This window comes from Erinaceus europaeus, chromosome 13 (genome assembly GCF_950295315.1).
Source record: "Erinaceus europaeus chromosome 13, mEriEur2.1, whole genome shotgun sequence".
Lineage (NCBI taxonomy): Eukaryota > Metazoa > Chordata > Mammalia > Eulipotyphla > Erinaceidae > Erinaceus > Erinaceus europaeus.
The window spans coordinates 36,924,360-36,946,931 of record NC_080174.1 but is presented as its reverse complement, the minus strand read 5'-3'; the positions used below and the strand labels follow the sequence as shown (position 1 = coordinate 36,946,931).

Here is a 22,572-nt window from a genome sequence, read left to right as displayed (position 1 = left end):
AGAAAGAAAAGGAGGGAGGGAGGAAGGGAAAGAAAGAACTCTGAATCTTTAGAAGGCAAGTCCTACTGAAAAACCACTTTCCATTGAGGAAACCAAGACACAAAAAGAAGTTGAGTAACTAAGCAGTAGAAAATGCACAAGGGGTCAAAGCCAGATAGATGGGTTCTGATTCCAGAGCCTGTGCCCCTAACCACTGCAATGCATGGCACCCTATAAATTACATGAATCCCTGAGCCTGGCACACTGAGTAAGGAGTTCAGTGGAGGTGGTGGCTGCAGTTGAGAATAGTTGTAAGTATCTCAGTCCACTGTTAATGATGGAAGAACTAGGGCTCAAGATCTGTAAAGGACATAGAGAGAAAACAGAGACAGCACTGATCCTGGACAGTGGGCCAGCTGAGACCAGCAGGCTCACCAGGCCCTGCCACTGGCTTCCTTGCTCTTAGAGAAAAAAGTTGCAACTCCATACCAGGACTCCAGAGCCTATCACAATGAAGCCCCTTCCTTCCTTGGATGCTAGCTTCCCCCCACACACACACACACACATTTCATGTTTCAACTACTCCACCCTACTTCCCCCCCCCACCCCCGCCCCACCTTCGGCACACTGCTCATCTACTCAAAACAGCCTTGTCTCCTCTGGCCCTGGCAGAAACCTGTTGAATCTTTAATGCCCAATTTGAATGGCTGCTCCTCTGGAAAGCCTCCCTCAATACCCCTATCCAGTCATTCCAGTCTCCCCTTCTAGGCAATGGGTGCCAAGGTCAGAGAGCGTGTCTTAATCCACTGTGTTGCCTAATACCCAACACAGAGCTAGACACAGATCATTACTTAGAGAAGAAAAAACTTATTAGACTTTTAAAAAATAGTATTATAAAAGAAGTCTGCTCTGAAATCAATGACTGACCCTAGGGAATCACACAACTGATCTCAAATCCCCAACATCCAGGAGGGTAGGACCTGGACACAGAAAGTGAGCAATATTAGTTATAATGTTGGACTTGGGAGTATGAGATCCTGAATTTGATTCTTAAATCAAATTGCTTGTGCTAGAATGATGCTCTGTTTCTCTCTTTCTCCTTCCTCGTAGGTTGATAAATAAATAAATAAATAAATAAATAAATAAATAAATAAATAAATCTAGCAAACCAGGTGCAAGTACTCCCATTAAGGCACACATGTTACAATGCTCAAGGAACCAAGTTCAAGCCTCTGGTCCCCACTTGTAGTAGGGGAAGCTTCATGAGTGGTGGAGTAGTGCTACAGGTCTCAGTCTCTCTCAATATCTCTCTCTTCCTCTTTTCTCTCAATTTCACTCTGTCTTTATTCAAAATAAAAATCAAATGAATCTTAAAAAAATAGCTGAGCAAGATTAAGCCAAGCACTCATGCATTGCAGGGATCCAGACTTAACAATGCTGCAAGGCAAGTGGATCTCCAGAACACCACAGTGTGCACAAGAACGTGAGTCTGTACCCAAGAGCCCACACCCAGCCCCTCCAGCACCACTCAGACATGACTGCAGATGAAAAACAGGCTGGGGGCCTAAGATGCCTTCTCCAATGTTACTTACTGGATCTCCTTAAAATATGGGGCTCAAAACTGACCCTGCCTGAGCAGCAGGGAAGATGCTGGGCTGTCACTCCATTTCTACTCTTACAGCTCAAGACCACATTGACTTCTTCAGCCAGTTTTGGCTTGTGGTCAACTCAAACCCCCTGATCTTTTTCACTGGGATGGCTGCCAAGCCACATCTTGTGCATTTGATTTATGACTTAGGTTAGCTGAGGCCCATTCCTGCTCCCCAGAAGCCATCAGGAGGAGGAGGATGATCTCTGTACCCCTAGGAGGGAGAGAGAGTGCAGCCCCTCAACTTGGTAGCCTCAGTATGAATGTGGGTGAGCTTCCCCTCTCCCTGTTTGTGTTTCCTAATCCCTTCTCCCTGAGGCACCACATGCCCAGGACTTCGTGAGTGGAATTTTCATTATCATTCATGTCACTGATCACCCAGGCTTGGGCACACCAACCTTGGAGTAGCTGGGGGAAACAGCAGTTCTGGAAAGCACCCAGAAGGAGAAATGAAGCAAAGAGCCAGAAATTAGCATCCCACCTTGGGGAGGGCATGTCAGTGCTCTGATCCTCAGTTTCTCATCTTCAGAAGAGGGATGACAAACCCCCAAGAAAATATCTTCCTGGGCACAGGTAAGCCAAGAAAGGGGACACTAGGTGCCTAATCTTCTCCTGCTTTTACCAATCATTACACTGAGGAGTAACCTGGGCATCTAGCTTTTACCACTTTTGCAACTATCTTTTCCCTCCAGATAGTGCTCCTTAAAGTCCATCTTCTCAGGAAGGAGTTCACAAGCATATTCCCTAAAATGGCCTCCCCCTGCCCCTAGTGGCTCTACTTCAACCCAAATTGTCCTCTTCATCACAGGGAGTGTACATTATAATAATTATTTGGCCATGGTTCCTTTCTCACTTTTTTTCTAGACCCTCAGCTCCATGAGTACAAGGAATACATATCCCTCGTTTGCCACTGTCCCCTGGCCCAGCATAAAGTCAGGTAGTGAGTGGAGAATCACCATCAAGAACTTCAGAAGCATTCTTTGGGGCTTTGGTTACAAATTCTAATTATGTGAAGCAAGTTAGGAGATCCATACAGAACAACAACAAAAAAGATATATTTATTCCCCCCAAATATAAACAAAATCACTTCCCCTCCCTGGGCTTGTTTCCCCAACCATAAAAATTAAAATGTAAAAGTAGGTATAAAATGAAAGCCTGTCCTCTTAAGTGCTAAAAGCCTCAGAACTGACATAGACAGGGAGAAAACATTGTAGTGAGTTGTACTGCTTTTTTTTTTTTTTTTTTTTTGGGGGGGGACAGATTCTGCCAGGAAATCTCTCGTACTCTGTCACTTTCTCCACTGGCCTGGAAGGGAAAAAAAAAAAAAACCTGCCCTGCACAGGTCCAGGCCTGTGGAAGCTGCTCTGGAAAAATCACAGGTCCCCTCCTGCCCTGGGCCCTGGAGAATGGGGCCCCCGAAAGGTGTGTGGCAGCTGCTTCCCTGGAGAGCCCAGGGGTTTGTTGCCTTAACTGAGCTTACAGAGCAGGTAAAAAATTCCAGACATGTTCTCTGCTGACAGCTAATTGTGTCCTTTATTAATGACCATGGCAATTTTTTTTTTTGGAGCAAGTGGGAAGAGGCCAACCTCAGCCCCAGGGTGGAGGGGGTGGTGCTCCCTCAGGTGGAACTGATGACCACATTTCTGGATCCCATAGAAGGGGAAGTGCTACAGGAGGTGACCCTGAAAATGCACCCCCCTGGCTGGCAAGGGGAGGGGGCTTTCCCAGACTTCCCAAGTCCCAGCAGGGGCTCCTAGCACTGACAAAATGATGCAGGGATGTTGGAATCAGACAACCCAACTTCTGGGTGCTTCCATTAGACTCTCAGAGAACTGCCACCAAAGCACAGTGGATGTCTTGAAATGGGGGGAGGGGACACTTTCCACGGAGGGATCTATGTCCTGTGGGCAAATTGGGGGATGCCATCTGGTCATCACTCCTCCATCCCATCCCACCCACTTCATCCGTGGTGGCATCAAGACAGAGCCTGCCAGGCCCTGCCTTTGTGACCCACTAAACCACCTGTCAATACAGCAACCAGATGTACTAGGGACCCAGCCTGGCCCTGCCAGATGTATCAAGCTTTCAAACACATCCGGCTTCCCCTAGGAGCATATCGTAATTATTATTTAACACTTGCTTTCCCAGCATCTGTGATACCTCAGGATTACAGGCTAAAAGGCTCTGGTGTGTCAATCTAGCCAGAGGACCAGGGACTTAGAGCCCACTGTTTGTCAAAGGATGGTTTCTCAAGGATCCAGTGAGGATCTATACAAGCCCTGTTGCTGTGGTGATCTAGAGCTAGAGCAGGGACATTTTTGGAGCTCTGTCTATTCCCTATTTTCTCACTAGGATCCTGTGTGACTCTGAAGAGAGAGGTTGGGTGTATGGCATTAACCCCAATTATAAATGAGGGAGGTAAGGTTCAGAGAGGGACATAGTGAAGAAGTGGCAGAGGAAACAGTATACAAAGGCCCTGAGGCCAGTGGAGATCTGGTATGCCCTGGGAGAGCCAGGAGGCCACTGTGGCTAGAATGCAGTAGACAGGAAAAAAAAGTAGTGGGAGCTGAATTTGGAGAAAGGGGATACAATTTCCATCAAAAGAATAAAATGCTCAGTAGCAAATCTAACCAGAGAAATAAAGGAGGCTTTGGGCAGTAGAGCAACAGGAACTAATTCCTGCCTACCAGGAACCCTCTGGCATGAGAAAAGATTGTGGCCAGAGGAAAGTGGGGAGGTGGGCGGGTAAGATGTTAAGTGAAGAAACCAGTGAGGAGGCTACTGGAGGGCTCTAACAGCTAGATTTCCTTTGCCCCTCATTCTTTGATCTCAGTACTCCTGACCTACAGCCCCAGCTTCACCTTCCACTGACTTGCTGTAACTTCATGCAAGTCTCTGTCCCTGAATCATGCCTTGTATAGCCAAAAATGAGGAGCTTGCACCAAAAGCTCATGAGGTTCCATCTGAATGCCAATGACCCATTCCCCATTTGCCTCTTTGGCCACATTGTCTGCCTCACTCAGCCTTGAACTTCATGCACCAGCAGCTCTAAACTATGTATGTTTCTCCATGCACAGACCACACCATTTCACACCTCTGTGCCTCTGCCTACAAAGCTTTCTCTCACTAACTGCCCTCACATGGAGAACACTTGTCCCTGTGTTCATGTTGGTAGAGCCAAGCTCACCCAGCATTTCCTCCAGAGGCATCCCTGACCTACCTCACTCCCTCAGAGCCCCTGGCACTCTGACAGACCAGGCTGATCCTTAAAGACAAAATAGAATAGGGCCAGCAAGATAGATCATCTGGATTATATATACCTGCTTTGTTACATGCACAGCTCAGGTTAGAAGTTTCAGTGCTGTGGCATCTTTCCCTCTCTCCCTCCATCTCTCTATCTCTGTTTCTCTATTTCTTTTCAAAATATATTTTAACTTTAATTTGATAGGACAGAGAGAAATTAAGGAAAGGGAAATAGAGAGGATGAGAGGGGTGGGGGGAGACCAAGAGACCTGGAGCACTGTTCACTTGTGAAGCTTTCCTCCTGCAGGTGGGGACCAGGGGCTTGAACCCAGGTCCTTGCACATGGTAACATGTGCACTGAACCAAATGTGTTATTGCCCAGCCCCTGTTTCTCTTTCTGTCTGAAAATGTTGGCTTTGAGAAATGAAGTTGAAGTGGGGGTAGGGGGTAGGGGGTAGGGTAGGGTAGGGTAGGGTAGGGTAGGGTAGGGTAGGGTAGGGAGAATAGAATAGAATAGAATAGAATAGAATAGAATAGAATAGAATAGAATAGAATAGAATAGAATAGAATAGAATAGAATAGAATAGAATAGAATAGAACAGGACAGAACAGTATATGAGACGATCTGGATCAGAGCAGGCCTTAGATCTCAGCTGCATCTCTAGAACAGTGTAACATTTTTAAGCCTCTGTTTCCTCATCTGTAAAAGAGATCACCGTATTTCCTACTCCCAAGACCAAGGTGGGGATGCAAAAGGATTATAAAGCACCTAGCCCAAGGCCTGGAATATGGGGACTGTTTTGAGAGCTGCAGAACTAGCCAAGTGCAGACACAGGATTTTTGAATGAATGTGATATATTGCACTGGACAATGTGGCCTCAGATCTCTGGAATGGCTCTATTCAGGACCCCAAGATAGCCTCCCCAGCAACCCCATGGCCCAGGGGGATTCCTGTCCACTCCACCCTGTCACCACCCTGCCCTACCTTTTGCTCACCTCCTCCATCAGGGTCTGGTCAGAACTGCCTGCAGGCAGCCACACAACACATGGAAATGTCCTTAATTGCTTCACCAGAGTGGGGAGTCACCCTGCAGGCAGATAATTAAAAAGTTAAGAGCTTGATTAATTGGGAGGAAATTGGAGGAATGGGGCTGCCTGCTGGGCGGGCTGGAGCTCTTAGTCCCTACAGTGGGGATGATATGAAGTAAGGCAGGTCAGAGCAGGGGCTCGGGGCCAGACACAGGACCCCTTGAATAGGGAGGGGTTCAAATGGCTGAGCCAAGCTTTTGTTGTTTGGGCAGTTCGGGGTTGGTTTCCCCAGGAGGTGGTGAGCTCTGACCTCCCAACACACACATACACATTTCCCCCAACTTAGAAGGAAGCACAGTAGTGGTGAAAGTTCTGGTTGCTCTGGTCTTAGAGCTATTAAGCCAACTGTTATAGCTCTGTGCCCAGAAGTGAGCAGATAGGTGTGGTGGCCACCTTCTTGGCACTCACAGATGAGCAGGGGTAGGCAGATGGGTGGTGGAGAGATGTTAGCCACAGGTCAAGAAGGATAATGGTAGGAGGCTTTGAAGGACTCTGACATGTTTGTTTGTTTGTTTGTTTATGCATGGTGCCGAGAGACCTGGAGTTAAATATCCAGTTTGAAAACAAGCTAAGTGACTTTAAGCATAAGATTCCACATTTCAAATAAATCCACCATCATTCAGTCAACAAACACTTCCTGTCTGTTTCAGAGTCCACAGGCAGAGCCACTACTCCAGCCTGGCAGTGTGCAACAAACACTTCCTGAGGCCTTCTGTCCATCATGTCTCAGTCAGATACCGGGGCTGAGGTGCCTGGTATTTTGGGGTGCTTGCTCACAGTCAGGTACAGAAGGCAAATAGCAGTGTCCAAGATGAAGTACCAATATCCCAAGAGCCCAGGGGAGAGGGACCAGCCCCAGTAGACGATGATAGCTTAGGAGAAAGGACCAAAAAGAGATTCAGGCTAGAGCTGATATTCAAAAGACAGAATGGAGCTAGTCAAACTAGAACTGGGTCTCTCACTTAGAGGGAAATTCCTGAGCAGGTGAGTCCAAGCACAGCTTCTGGGTGAACGAGAAGTTGCCAACTAATTCTGAAGCCCAGGTGTGGCTGGGAAAATGGTGGGAGCTAAGGCTGGTGAGACAGGCCATAGAGGGAGACTTCAGTAGACTGGACTCACCACTAGTAGGAGGGAGCCACTGAAAGATCTTGAGCAGAGGAAGGACTCAACAGATGGCCCATGTAGAGGCTTACCTGGGCAGGCTTAGGCAAACAGGAAGCATGTTAACACAGTTCCTGCCACTGTCTTCTGATTTCTGTAGTCCTGCCAGCTGCTGGCAAGGATCCACAGAGCCCAGGTCCCAGCAGGGGCACACTGGGGGAAGCCTGGGCTTTGGAGGAGGGGGAGAGGGGCAGAGTGACCGACATCCCTTAGGCAGTCCCAGTAGGAGCTACCACATGGGAGGTGGGGGGTTAGACATAGGGGCATCCCTTGGATCTAACCTCACCAGCCAGGGCACCCCTTGCTGAGGATAGAAAGAGTAGAAGGGGAGCCCTTATCAAGTGGAAAGACCAAGGTTAGGAGAAGAGTGTTTAGGAAAAATATGACTTAAGTACCAGTTCTGAATGAAGCACTTCTTTTCTGTGGGCCTCAGTTTTCTTAACTCTAAAATGGTGTAATAGGGTGAACATGGTGGCTGGGTGGGTGTGTGTGGCTGTGGAGTGAGTTCAGGGATAGGGAAGCTCTTGGCCAACACTAGACACCTCCTAAGAACACAGTGGTTGGACACTCTTCTGCCCCAGCATAGGAGCTGGCTGCCTGCTTCCATTATGGCTTTGCCCCCTGGGCACAGAGGGCTGGGCACCCTGCCCAACCAAATCCCAGGGGAGCAACTCCACTGGCCCAACCTCAGCACCAAAAGCAGAAAGCTTGCAAAATGCAAAAGCCACTTTGCATGAGGGACACCCCCCCATACCTCATTCCCTCAACCACAAGAGCCACAAGTCCAGCTTTGCCATCTGCACAGCATGAACCCCTGGACATATGCAAATCAGGTTTCCCACCATTCCAGAGGAACATAGGGTTCTGAACTGGGTGCCTGAACAGGTTTGCAGCCAGACTTCCACTGCTTGAAGAAGCATGGAAATGGTCTCAGCCACGCTGAGAGTGGACAGGAAGTTGCCCAGGCTCATAGAGTTTGGGATGGGGCTACAGGGGCAGCCAGTCCCCTGTCTCACCCCCACCCACCCATCCACCCCTGCCCCCAACCCAAACCCAAAACTTCCTGTAGAGCCCAAGGCAGAAAACCCAACCAGTTGCTCTACAGGTATGACACAGCTGAGCCTGAGCCCACTGCACTGCCCCTCAGACCCCAGCAGCCAGTAGAGGAGCCTGACTAAAGGGAGCGTGGCAGAGACCAGAGAGATGGCTCACCTGGTAGCATATGTCCCTTGCTATGAGCAGCCCCAGCTAAATCCCAGCACCACGTGGGAGTGCCATGGCATTAGGAGAAGCTTTAGTACTGTTGTGTCTCTCCTTCTCTCTCTGCTTCTCTATCTGAATGAAAAACAAATTAACATGGGGGAACTGAAATGGGGCATGCCATTACATTTTTAAAAAATATTTATTTATTCCCTTTTGTTGCCCTGTTGTTTTATTGTTGTAGTTATTATTGTTGTCGTTGTTGTTGTTGGATAGGACAGAGAGAAATGGAGAGAGGAGGGGAAGACAGAGAGGGGGAGAGAAAGATAAGACACTTGCAGACCTACTTCACTGCCTATGAAGTGAGCCCCCTGCAGGTGGGGAGCCGGGGGCTCGAACCAGGATCCTTACACCGATCCTTGCGCTTTGCACCACCTGCGCTCAACCTGCTGCACTACTGCCCAACTCCCCATGCCATTACAGTTTTAATGGAGGCCCTGGCTCTATTTAAAAAAACATTTTTTAAAAAAAGGTATGAGTCCTTACACCTTTTGTATAAATCCGTGCTCCCCATCTCCCCAACTGGATCTGCACTCCTGAGGACAGAGATCATACATTCTTAGTCTCTGTATCTCCAGGGCTTAGTCCTCAGTAAACCAAGAATGAATGACTCTAAGACCGAACACTTCATGTGAACAAGTAGGCAATGTTCCAGGTGCTTCTTCAAGTTAACTCAATCTTCCCAACAGACTTAAGGGTCAGTACTATCATTCTTCCCATTTACACAAACAAGGAAACTGAAGTACAGAGGAGTTAGACAACTTATAAGAAGTAGACCTGGGATTCAGTCCATACCCAACTTTAAGATCATCTGACCATCTGCTAGGTTTTTGAACATAGGAGCTAGATTCTAGTGGTGAACCTTTTTTTTTTCTACTACATTTTTTGTAGCATCTCCATTTCTTTTTTTTTAAAATATTTATTTATTCCCTTTTGTTGCCCTTGTTGTTTTATTGTTGTAGTTATTATTGTTGTTGTTGTTGGATAGGACAGAGAGAAATGAAGAGAGAAGGGGATACATAGTGGAGGAGAGAAAGACAGACACCTGCAGACCTGCTTCACCACTTGTGAAGCAACCCCTCTGCAGGTGCAGAGCCAGGGGTTTGAATAGGGATCCTTACGCAGTCCTTGTGCTTTGCACCACCTGCACTTAACTCGCTGTGCTACCACCCGACTCCCTTCCTACTAGTTTTTGCTGGGGCTTTGTTTGTAAATAGTTCCATTATTCCCAGTGGGTTCATTTTTTTTTTAAGATAGAGTTCGAGTGACAGAGATGGATAGAGACAGAATAAAAGACACCACAGCACCACAGCATGCTTGTGAAGTTTCCTCTGTGCAGATGCTCCTATGTGGTGGCCAGGGGTTCAAACCCAGATCCTCACACATGGCAAAGTATACACTTTAGCAGGTGAGATAGCTGAATGTCCAGCTCTACTCAGAACCACAGAGCATGCTAGTCCTTAGCACCCCCAGGAAGACAGCTCCTTCCCCACCCACAGAAGCTAGCACACTGAACCTGAGCATTTGGCTCCACTGATGCATCCATTGTTTTGAGGAATAAACCAGGGTCTGGGGTTGGGGGTGGGGTGGGGGTGGAGTAAGAGCAGCAGACCAGCCAGTGAGGCTTCAAGGATCACACAATGCCAATAATCTGTCCTGCCATGCCAGGTCCAGATGGAGCCCTGCCTTGATCCTACTCTGGGCTCACTTGGTCAATTATCACCTATCCCCGGAGCCCAGGGGGCAGGCGGAGAGAAAATCTGCTTCCCTGTAATCCTCCCTCTCTCTCAGGCTGGCTGCCATCCCTGCTTGTGTTGCCTGGCCAAGGGCTCTCTGCATCTGCACAAGGCAGGTATCAGCTGGTTGCTCTGGCCCCAAGTCCAGGTTTTGGGGCCCAGACTTTGCCTCTGCCTTGCTAAAATAAGTAACCTTAGTAAGCCCTGGCCTTGATATGTAGCCATGATCTCTATGTCCAGTTGTATGTAGCATGACATCTTCATAACCACAAGTACTTGAAGTCCAACCTCAGCTTGGCCACTTGGCAACTCTGTGGTCTTGGACAGTCACGTTGCCTCCCCTGAGCCCCCAGCTTCTTCTGGAAAATGGGGGTAGCAATGACACCTACCTTAGGGGGAGTCATGTGAACTTAGTGAAGAAGACATACGTAAAGCACTTACACTAGGTCTGGCACCTGGAAAGTACATAACAAATGAAATTATTACTATTGTCCATACATGTTGACTAATAGTAGGTAACATTGGTATAACTGTATGTAATAATAAGTGCTTTACATATTTATTAACCCTATCAAGCCTCGTGGCCACTGCCCTGAAATTATTCCCTGCCATCTGCGGAGACATGCCTGCCTCATCAGCAGACTGAATTGACTGAGCACCTACTATGTACCAAGTGCTGGATTAAAGATATAAGCATGGAGCCAAATGGTAGCAGACCCAGTAGAGTGTGCATGTTACATTGTGCAAGGACATAAGCTCAAGCTCCCAATTCTCTCACCTGCGTGAAGGAAGATTCACAAGCAATGAAGCACTGCTACAAGTCTCTCTTTCTCTTTCTCTCTACCTCTCTCTATCTCTCCTTCCCTCTCAATACCTATATCTACCCAAAAATAAAATATTTTAATTGTTGCTCACAGCAACAGCACACACACAAAAACAATACAAATAAATATACACAAAACCAACCATTAGAACAGCACATAGATAAGTCACAAATTGGTTAGTTCACTGATGATCAAGCTGGTTTGAACCAGCTGTGAATATTTCTTCCCAACTCAATGATCAATTATTTCAAAGGCTAGGGAGATAGTGCACTAGGTTTTCATGCCAGAGGCCCCAAAGTCCCCTAGTTCAATCCCCAGCACAACTATATGCCAGAGTTAAGTAGTGTTCTGGTCTATCCCTCACCCACATGAAAACAAATAAATAAAACATTTTTTTAATTGGAAGCTTGAAGTTTGCTCTTATGGGGGCATATACCACAGAAATTGGCAAACACAAGAACTGTCTAGATAGACCTTTGCCAGATGCTCTCCTACAGAGCCCATGTCTGTTGTGCTACAGGGGAGCAACTCAGAAGTTGCCTGTCAGAGGATGACCAAGGGTGATTAGGGCAGTCTCCCAGAGGTACATATATCAGACTCACCTGTCCAAGGGGGCAAAGTAATGAGAAAGGGCATTCAGGCAAAGGGACCCATGCATATGCAGCCAGGGCACATGGGAACTGCAAACAGCTAATATGTAGCTGGGGAGTGGAATTGAATTATATAGGTCTCCCGTGGAAAGGGCAGGGAAGTCATTCCAAGCAGCAAGTACAACAAGGCCAACGGCCCTGAGGTGTAGCCTGGGGCAGGGGGGTGCACAGTGGTTAAAGCACTGGACTCTCAAGCATGAGGTTCAAGGTTTGATCCCTGGGATCGCATATGCTAGAATGATGCTCTGGTTCTCTCTCTCTCTCCATCTCTCTCTCTCCATCTCTCTTCCTCTCTCTCTGTCTAATAAATAAATCTTTTTAAAAAATAACTCTGAAGTGGGGCTTTGCTGTGGTGCACCTGGCTGAGCATACATATTACAATACACAAGGACCCAGGTTCAAGGCCCTGATTTCCACCTGCAAGGGGAAAGCTTTGTGAGTGGTGTAGCAGTGTTGCAAATGTCTCTCTCTCTCTCCCTCTCAATTTCTGGTTGTCTATCCAATAAATAAATAAAGATGATGATGATGATAATAATAATAAAGGCCTGATGTGATGACATTCTTGATAACCAAAGACTGGAAGGAAAAAAGTGACAAGAAGCTAGAAGAAAATGACAGAGACCTGTCTGTGCATTGATTCTGAGTTTTGGGGGTCTGTACTGGCTCCTACGCTATTTAATATTTACATCAATGACCTCCCAGAAACTCTTCAAGGAAGTTCATCTACGCCGATGACATCTGCTGTGCAACTCAGGCATCCAAGTTCGACATCCTCGAGGAAACACTCACGAAAGACATGTCTCTGATATCTGATTACTGTAAAAAATGGCGACTAATCCCTAGCACTGCAAAAACGGTATCATCTGTTTTCCATCTACACCATGCCTCGGCCTCGCGTGAGCTTAATGTGCAGCTTGGCGATACGAGAATCCGGCATGAAGCCCAGCCAGTCTATCTTGGCGTTACTCTCGATCGCACTCTGTCATTTCACAAACATCTCATAAAATCTGCAGCAAAGGTGTGCGCGAGAAATAACATCATTGCAAGACTGGCCAGCTCCTCATGGGGCGCGAGCGCTTCCACACTATGATCATCATCTCTGGCATTATGCTATTCCACTGCAGAATACTGTGCCCCAGTATGGTTCCGTAGCCCCCATGTCCACTTGGTCGATTCCAAATTATATTCCTCCATGAGGATAATTTCTAGAACCATCCGTTCCACCCCGGTTCCATGGCTGCCAGTTCTTAGCAACATCGCCCCGCCAGATATTCGTCAGGATGCGGCATCATCTAAGTTCATTTCCCACGTCTACGCTCGACCAGACCTGCCAATATACGCGGATATCTTCGCCCACCCTGTCCAACGCTTGACGTCTCGTCACCCAATCTGGTCCCCTATGCCTACACTGAACTTCTCTGTTCCAGACTCTTGGAAACAGAGTTGGCAGTCAGCTGAGGTAAAGAACAAACACCTCATCACAGACCCCTGCAAGTGTCAACCCGGCTTTGACCTAGCACGTTATGATTGGGCCCTCCTCAATCGCTATCGAACAGGCCATGGCCGGTGCGCTGCTATGTTCCATCGCTGGGGAGCCAGAGACGACCCGAATTGCCCCTGCGGCTACAGACAGACTATGACCCACATAGTCAACGACTGCCACCTCTCCAGATTCAAAGGAGGTCTTGAAACTTTACATCAGGCTCAACCTGACGCTGTTGACTGGCTACGGAAGAAGGGCAAACGCTAGAAGAAGAAGGGGGTTGGTTGGGGGGGGGGGCACAGGCAGGTATAAGAGTGGGTTGGTGTAATCCCAAGTAGCAAGAGTGGATTTTAGGAAGCATGATACCAATCAATATAGAAACCGTTGCCAGTGAGAGACTCAAGGACTGTCCAAACAGCACATCTAATGAGGGGAGGCAGCCGAGAAGCTAGAGAAGGGGCCAAGACATGGTGACCAGAGAGGGCAGCCAGGACGGTGGTCCAGATGGAGGGGCTGGCACGGGCACAGTGGGAAGCATGGGTAGCCACCCACCAGCCGGCCCCCGGGAATTGCCAGATGGAAAAAGCAGGCTAAGCTGAGCAGGCTCTTGCCCAGGAGGAAGCCAAGAGGAGCCCGATCTTGGGACCCAAACCTTTTGAAATAAATCAGATGACCCCAGACCCTCGTAGGAGCCTCATGTCTTCACTGCCCGAGTCTGTAATGAAGGAAACTGAGGCTACATTGACTACTCAATTCACATCCGGATTGCAGTTGTATGTTTGAATGGGACAGTGCCAAGATGGTGGGAAGGCCCCCTGAGCCAGCACAGCAGAGTGGAGAAAGGCCTATGTAGACACCCAGAATGGGAGTTTCCAATCCCTGGCAGCACTCAAAGGCCACAGGCAGTAAAATCTGCCTAAAGACAGCATATATAGTGCCTATAGATATGACCTCTGGGATTCCACGATCTGAGACAGAATCCCCAGTTCCATGGGAAGCCCACAGCCTTGGGATATCACTTCACCTCTCTACCTCCACACACCCATCTGGAAATCCAGGACATTACACTGCCACTGTCGTGCACATTTAAGTCCTTAGAATAGTGCCAGAACTTAATAAGTACTTAATTTACACTCTTGTGCCCTGGTTTCCCCCACCTGTACATTGGAAGCCATAAAAGATCACACACACACACACACACGCACACGCACATACACAAACACACACACACTCAGTTTGGTGAGTTTTTTTGTTTGTTTGTTTGTTTTTGCCACTAGTGTTATCACTGGGCTTGGTGCTTGCACAGTTAATCCACTGCTTCCTGTGGCCATTTTTTCTTTTCTTTTTGTTTTTCAAATTGAAAGAAAAAGAGTTATCTGCAGACCTGCTTCACCACTAATGAAACTTCCCCTGCAGGTGGGAGAGGGAGCTTAAACCCAGGCCCTTTCTTATGGTAACTTGTGTGCTCAACCAGTTGTACCACCACCCAGCCCCCACAATTCCTAACAACCCTTGTTGTCATACCATTTGGTGTCACTCTAGTCTGCTTAACTGTGTCAAGGTCCTTGTTCCCTCTTGTCTGGAAGCTCCTAAATGGCTGAGTTGAATCTGGTTCTTCTCTGAAATCCCCATGGGGTGGTGAGGGTGGCATCCTCCAGGGTGACTATTGAGTAAGACCACCATCTAGAAGCTCTCTCCAAAAATAAGGCAAGGTAGGCTCAGGGGTCTGCCATTCTCTAACATCCTTAATTTACTAACAAAAACATGCTTTCTCCAGAAATCCTAACCTTTGCTGGAAACTTCTAATAGAATGCAGTCCCCGTGGTCTGGGAGGTGGTGCAGTGATAAGGCTTTGGACTCTCAAGCATGAGGTCCTGAGTTCAATCCCCGGCAGCACATGTGCCAGAGTGATGTCTGGTTCTTTCTCCTCCTATCTTCTCATGAATAAATAAATAAAATCTTTAAGAATAATAATGCAGTCCCCATGACCTTAAAGTTAAGGGGTAGATACTCTCTTACCAATGAGGAAATTGCAACTCGGAGAGGTTAAACAACTTCTCTAAGATCACCTACCTAATATAAGTCTATTTGAACTACACACAGCTTAATACTGTCAGTAATTGTTCTGGGCATCCTTGTCAAAATTAACTAATGTAATCTTCATTACAAGGGAGATAGTATTGTCTCTATTTTGTTGCTGAAGAAGCTCCTTGAGTAATTTACCCAAGCTGCATGTTTTCAAAAGTCCAGTTCTTTGTATTTAAGCAGGCAGCCTCTAGAAGTATGTATGAAGCACTTGTTCAGAGCTAGGTTCTCTGCTAGGCGCCAGGGAAACATTGTTGAGTCAGACATAGCTCCAGTCCTCAGTGCAGGGGGGTGGGGGTTAGAATGTGTGTAAAGAAGCCCAAGATGAATGACTATGGCTGGGAAGTCAGACTTTCTGAACTCAGATGATATAAGCACCCACTGGGATAGGGTCTCATGCCTGGAGCAAGCTGAAAGACTAGAGGGGGCAATTTACTAAAATTTGGGCTTGGAAGGTCAGTTTTAAAGATGGGCACTGGGAGAAATGATTTAGGGAAATTTGTACTAGCCATTCACTAATAAGGTAACTGATGCTCTGAGAGGTGGAATTGTCAAAAGAAAGTAATGTGATCTGGGAAAGAGTTCTTAGACTTTGGACATTCTGTCTCAGTTTATCCCTGACTGCACTCTAACTTTCCCCTTGCCGTCAAGGCACCACAGCAGAGTTACTGTTATTATTAACTCCAGTCCCCACCTAACCCACCCTGTCATAGCAGACAAAGATACTAAGAGTAAAAAGGGGCAGGTCTAATCTCCTGATCCCTAGGCCAAGTTCAAGAAGAAGGATGCTCACTGACCACACAGGAGTGATAATTTCTTCTGGCACCTAAACTCTGAGCTACAGAAATTAGATATAAGTCATCAGGGTCTCCCCCCCCCAAAAGCAGACACTACACCCACTCACCCCCAAAAGCTCCTGGGAGAAAATAGATGGCCAAATCCCCATCAAGTGCAAACACTGCCCTCATCAGGTTATCCCTAGTACTACAGGCCCCCTTTATTTTAATATTGAATAAATTGGTCAAACACTGACTACTCTTCTTGGGGTACCTAATCTGTGTGAGGCATTATGCCATGTTCCTTACATGTTTATACCAAACACTCATAATGGGCCTTAGAGTCACAATTTTACAAATGAAGAAGCTAAGGCTGGCAAAATAGCTCACTTAAGTGCATTGCTTCACCATGTACACAACCTAGGTTTAAGCCCAGTTCCCACCTCACTAAAAAACTCTGGTACTATGATCTCCTTTATTCTCTGCCTTCTCTATCTCTATCTAAAAAAATTATAATTAGTAAACTGAGCCTCAAAATAGTTAAGCTACTTATCTAAGGATACACAGCCAGTAAAAGACCAAGCAAGGACTCAAGGACCAAGGACCAAGCAAGGACTAAGTTCCATCTGCTTCCAAAGCTGGTGTTCCCTCCTACTCTTTTACATTACCTCTATGCACATGCCTTTTTGTGTTATGCTATAATTTCTCTACTATAAAAAGTCTCAAATCATACTATTGATGAGGGGCAAAATCTTGGCCAGCACTAGAAGGATCAAGTTTCTTCTAGTATTTGCTTTCAGTATACATAGTCTCACATAAATTTGCTTTCCCGGGAACCTACCAACTACCTTAAGTAAGGACTTGAACTATCTCTATCAAGAACATAGTTACAGGAGTTAGGGCCCAACCAGCCATTGGTGAGCAAGACTAGACTGCAAGCATGGCCCAGACTTCTGTGGACTGAGTCAGGATTGATTCCAGAAGCTGTGACAGGTGAGGGAAAACTTCCTGGGTCCCAAGATGAACCCACAGACAGCTTCAGGGACTGGAAACAAGTTAGCCTGAGCCTTTTGAACAGTTAGGAAAGTCACACTGGAGTATAGGGGCCCCCAGGAACTTCAAATATTGGGGCTCGCCAGGACCCCACCCCCATGATGCTATATAGTCCCTCAGTGAGGTTACATGGCTCACTCTTCATTACGCTGTGTGGTCCCTCCAGGACACTGCATGGTCTTTCCATGCCCTGTGCCCATCTGTCTGTTTCTCAAGTGACTGTCCTTGTCTTCCCTCAGGTTGCCCATCTGGAACCTTCAAGGCCAACCAAGGAGACGAAGCCTGCACCCACTGTCCCATCAATAGCCGGACTACTTCAGAAGGGGCCACCAACTGTGTCTGTCGCAACGGCTACTATAGAGCAGATCTGGACCCCCTGGACATGCCCTGCACAAGTACGTCCAGGGCCCCTCCTGTGTAACACTTGACTGAGTCCTGTGTCTTTAAACTTTTTTTAAAAAAAGTTTAGAGAGTGGTCAGTGGTAGCTCACCCAGTAGAGGGCCTGGGATTGAGCCACCTCATGGAAGCATCGTGCAAAGGGGAAAAAAACTTCAAGAGCAGTGGAGCAGTGCTGTGGTGTCTCTCCCTCTATCTAAAAATAAAAAAATTAAAGTCTGCTGGGAGTGGTAGAATTGTACAGGCAAGAAACCCCAGCAGAAGCCCTAGTGACAAAAAAAAAAAAAAAAAAAAAGGAGGAGGAGAATCTCTCTATAAACAGCCTTTCCTGGATGAAAAGTAACATTGGAAAAGACCTTGTAGTGGTCATGCTGCCAACATGTGGCTTCCACAGACCTGATATCTGGCTCGCTACCCCTTTCTGCTAAGTCACATGGCAGATGAGTCAAGATATGATTCACAAAGGCACAGAGTCCAGGAGACATAAGAAGAGCTAACACAGGTGGTAGTGTCTGCAGCAGGTGAGGCTGCCCAGGTTTCTTAACTGGTAGCAGCTGCGCAGACCACAGGTCCAGGTTTACTAAGGAAAGAGTGACTCACCAAGTTACAGCCACTATCATGAGTCCATCCTGACTTCCCTGGGAAGAGGACCTCACCAATGTGTCCTGGAACCTCACCTCTCCAGAGCCCTACCACACTAGGGAAAGATAGAAACAGGCTGGGGATATGGATTGACCTGCCAAGGCCCCTGTCCAGTGGAGAAGCAACTACAGAAGCCAGAACCCCCACCTTCTGCTCCCCATAAAGAATTTTGGTCCATACTCCCAGAGGGAGAAAAACGTTGGGGGCAGATGACAAAAGTGCTCTGAACTCCAGTTCTGTCAGGACCCAGAGAAAGGGGAGGAGGGAAGGAGAGACATTAGGAGGTAGTGGTGGGTGTGGATGTGACTTGGAAGGAAGGAGAGGGCAAGGACATGGAAGAAAATTGGCAACTATATAAAATTATAGACAGACAGTTACAGAATAATAGTCTGGGGAGTCAGGTGGTAGTGCCGCAGGTTAAGCGCAGGTGGCACAAAGTGCAAGGACCTGCATAAGGATCCCAGTTCGATCCCCCGACTCCCCACCTGCAGGGGAGTCGCTTCACAAGTGGTGAAGCAGGTCTGCAGGTGTCTATCTTTCTCTTGTCCTCTCTGTCTTCCCCTCCTCTCTCCATTTCTCTCTGTCCTATCCAATAACAATGACATCAATAACAACAATAATAACTACAACAATAAAACAACAAGGGCAACAAAAGGGAATAAATAAATATAATAATAGTCTGCTCATGTCTGCAGCCTTGGAGGAGCTACTGTGGTTTCCAGGGGAGGGAACAAGGATATAATGCTCTGGTGGTATGAACAGTATGAAGTTGTACCCCTGTTATCTTGTAGTTTTGTGCCCCGGCCAGCAGGGCGGTGAGCAGGGGCTAGCAACCCAATGAGACCTGAAATGATAGGGACAAGAGACGCGAAGAACGAGAGCAAGTCAAGTTTCTGATCAAGCTCTAAATTTTATTGTGAACACAGGCATTATAAGGCTTTGGGGAAGGAGGGGGGAAGTGCTAGAGGAGGAGGAGGGGGAGCAATCTTCAAAGGGGGAATGTTCCTTGCAACATACAATGGATGAAATCATGTTTGCTACCACAACTATGTGTTGTGTCACTGTTTCTGATAAATGGTCTACCTGAGGGGGAAATGGCTTGCCCAGGGGGAAATGAAACTTGTCTCGAGGGCTTCCATTGTTTCAAAGCTAATCATCTATCAAAGCAGAGAAATGGCTCCTGGCAGTTTTGTAGATCAATATTCAGTCACTAATAAAATTAGAAGGAAAAAAAAAAGGGAAAAAGTGGCTTCCAGTTCACAGCTAAACTGGACAGGAGTGGCACTCAAGTGCAAGTCACGGAGCATCAACCCAGTGGCTTAAACCATAAGCATGTATCCTCTGCAAGACATTAAGATGCCCCCAAATGGCAGTCCTGGGACAGTATTGTCAACCTGTGAAACTCTCTGGAATATGGCTTTTCCTTTGGCTCTGCCACTCATAGCATTAGATTTTTGTCCTTTGGTTCACTCATCATACATTGCTGCCGAAGCCCTGGCCATCACACACATTCTAGTCAGCAGAAAGAAGGAAAAAGACAAAGAGTTGCAGGAAGACTGTAGTCCATCTAACAACTTCTGCTATGTATTAGGACAAGCACTCAACCATAGGAGGCTGGGAAATATAGTTGTCTAGCTGGGCATACTGCCATCCTGAATAAAGCTGGGTTCTCTTATAAGGAATAAACATACCACGGAGGATGAAGCCTAGGGAGAAGATGTTTAAGCAGACGTGAAGCTGAATAAACTACATTCTACTTTGTTTTTAGTTTTGGTTTTTTGCCACCAGGTTTGTGGTTGGGGTTCAGTGCCTGCATGACTCCAGCCAATCTGGTGGCTATTTTTTTTATAGCAGGTGAGAAATAGAGATAAAATGAGACACCTACAACACTATTCCACAGCTCATACAGCTTCCCCTCTGCAGGTAGGGTGCTGGGATTTGAACCCAGATCCTCAGGCATGGTAACAAGTAAGCTCTAACAGGTATATCAGGCATACTGCCCCCCCCCCAGCCCATCTAGAGGTTTTCTAGAAATACCTGTCTGGTGGTAAAAGGGGAGAAATCATTTGGAGGAAACCTTTTGGAGACATGGGCTAGAGGCAGGGCAGTGGGCATAGAGGGATTTCCTAAGAGTGTCCCCCAAAGCCCACACTAACAGGCCCCCCCCTTTCTCCCTAGCTATCCCCTCAGCCCCCCAGGCTGTGATCTCTAGCGTCAATGAGACATCACTCATGTTAGAGTGGACACCACCTCGAGACTCTGGTGGCCGAGAGGACCTGGTCTACAACATCATCTGCAAGAGCTGTGGCTCAGGCCGGGGGGCCTGCACCCGCTGTGGAGACAACGTGCATTATGCGCCCCGCCAGCTGGGCCTGACTGAGCCACGCATCTACATCAGCGACCTGCTGGCCCACACCCAATACACCTTTGAGATTCAAGCTGTGAATGGTGTCACTGACCAGAGCCCCTTTTCGCCTCAGTTCGCCTCCGTGAACATCACTACCAATCAAGCAGGTAAGCACTTCAAACCAAGGCTGAGAGGTCACCATCAGTTGGGTGGGTGTCCTGCCAACCCTCCTTCAAGACTTCCTCACATCTGTGGGGTGCTTTCCCCTTTTCAAAGGCTGCTCCTATGAGCCAACCACCTGAGAGAGTTAAATGCTACCTCTTCATTGTAGTGGCATTTACAGTATAATTGCTGTCATTTGTTAAGCGTGTGTCACTGGAGATAAAAATGAAGTTGGTGTAACAAAATGGCCCAGTGTTCAGTGGGTTTCTGAACACAGAAGTGCCTTTTCTCTAATGGGTATGGTTTGTGGGGGTAGCTCTGATCCACTTGGAGATTCAGAGTCTCAGGTTTCTACCACCCTGCCCCTCCCACGGCACATGCCTGTGTGCTGGGATGGGCAACAGAAAACAAACCCAGGGTGGCAATGGGGTAGAAGTGCCACTCATCCCTCCTATGCATGTGGTATTGGAGAGAACTTTATTATGAGGCCTTACCAGCTCACCACCTCCACCATGGTGAGAAGACAGAATTGGATGAGGAGGGAGCAGGCAGTGGCACACTTGGTTGAATGCATATGTCCAACGACCCAGGTTCAAGCCTCTGGTCCCCATCTGTTGAGGGAAGCTTCACAATTGGTGAAGCAGTACTACAGGTGTCCCTCTTTCTCTTCCCCCTTATCTAGCACTCTCTTCCCTCTTAATTTCTCTCTGTCTCTATCCAAAAAGAAAAAAAGACAAACTTCAGTGAACATCACAGTTTCCATAAAGGTTTCTCTGCAGCGTCAGCCCACTCTAGCCTAACTCTGGCCAAACTCATCTCCTTATGTTCATTCACCTTTAATCATCCCTTTCTGCAATTCCATTTGCCCTTCCTCACCTATCTGGCTTTCCTTCAAGGAAAAAAAAAGTTGGGAAGTAATTCACTGACATCATCACCTCACTCCCTCTTCTGTCCACTCCACATAAGACACTTCCCATGAAGACTGCTGTCCTCAGGGTCACCTGAGGACCCCCCTTCCCCACAGGATCCCCCTCCCCCACAGGCTTACCTCTCCCCACACCATGAAATTTTTAAGCATCTTATGGTCCCTAAGAATTTAACTTTATAGCTCTTGCTGTGAATGTGCCCCTTAGTTATTCACCCAACAATCCTTGCCGAACCCCTTCTATAAGCATGGTCATATCTGAGGAAGAGCTTCAAGAGGTCAGGCTCCAGAAGAGAAAGTGAATGATGCCAGGTGGTGTCCACAAACTAAGTAACCAGGAGATCCAGAAGTGGAGGTCCAGGAAGACTTCCTGGAGAACACAGCATTTTACCTTCCATTTGAAAACCCAGTAGAATAAGGAGCATAATAACAAGAAGTGGAATTTGAGAAGGGGGTGACAATAACATGGAGAGAGAGGGGGCAGCCAATTCTATGTGGCTGAAGGGTTTTTCCCATGCATTACCCCAACATATCTCCTAGCCTCCTTGAATAGGTGGCATCTTTGTCCTCATTTCACAGATAACATTTAGGGATGCTGAGTCACACAGTTTGGAAGAGGGAGAGGCAGGGATCAAGTAGATCTAACAGACTCCAGTGCTTAGGCAAAGTCCAGGCTGTGTGACTGAGAATGTCTGAGGTTGTTATATGCATTTGGGTGGCCATATTTGGGATTGCACATGGTTGGGGTAGGTGGCTCCTTATTCACACATGCATACATGCAGGTGCCTGTGTCTAGACCTGAGGGCTGGGAGAGACACATGTGGGCTTGCATTTGAGCATCTGAATAGGTCTAGGTGCTTATATCTGGGGAGCGTGGTTTTGCTTGTGAATTTTTGTGGTGGTGTTATTGTGGCTGAGCAGGCCTCTTTGTGAGTGTGTGCCTACAGTTCATGCAGGGTCATAGGTTCAGTGGAGCCCCACTTAGATTGGGGTGCAGATGGAGCTGACTCAGGCAGGCAATCTAAGAGAGCCAGAGTGTTCAAAGGCCAGCAGCTGTTGGCAAAGCCATCTAGCAAACTGCAAAACCTCAGATGGGAGTCTCTAGTTTGACA

At 47.4% G+C, this 22,572-nt stretch overlaps 1 protein-coding gene across 2 annotated transcripts in view; it reads left to right on the top strand.

Moving 5' to 3' along the window:
* Nucleotides 1-22,572, top strand: part of EPHB2 (EPH receptor B2) — a 179,670-nt gene that overhangs the window by 88,371 nt on the left and 68,727 nt on the right. For both annotated transcript variants that reach the window (XM_060205521.1, XM_060205520.1), the window contains exons 3-4: nt 17,227-17,382; nt 20,205-20,540. In XM_060205521.1, the coding sequence (XP_060061504.1) occupies nt 17,227-17,382; nt 20,205-20,540 (492 nt within the window). The remainder of the gene's footprint in view (nt 1-17,226; nt 17,383-20,204; nt 20,541-22,572) is intronic.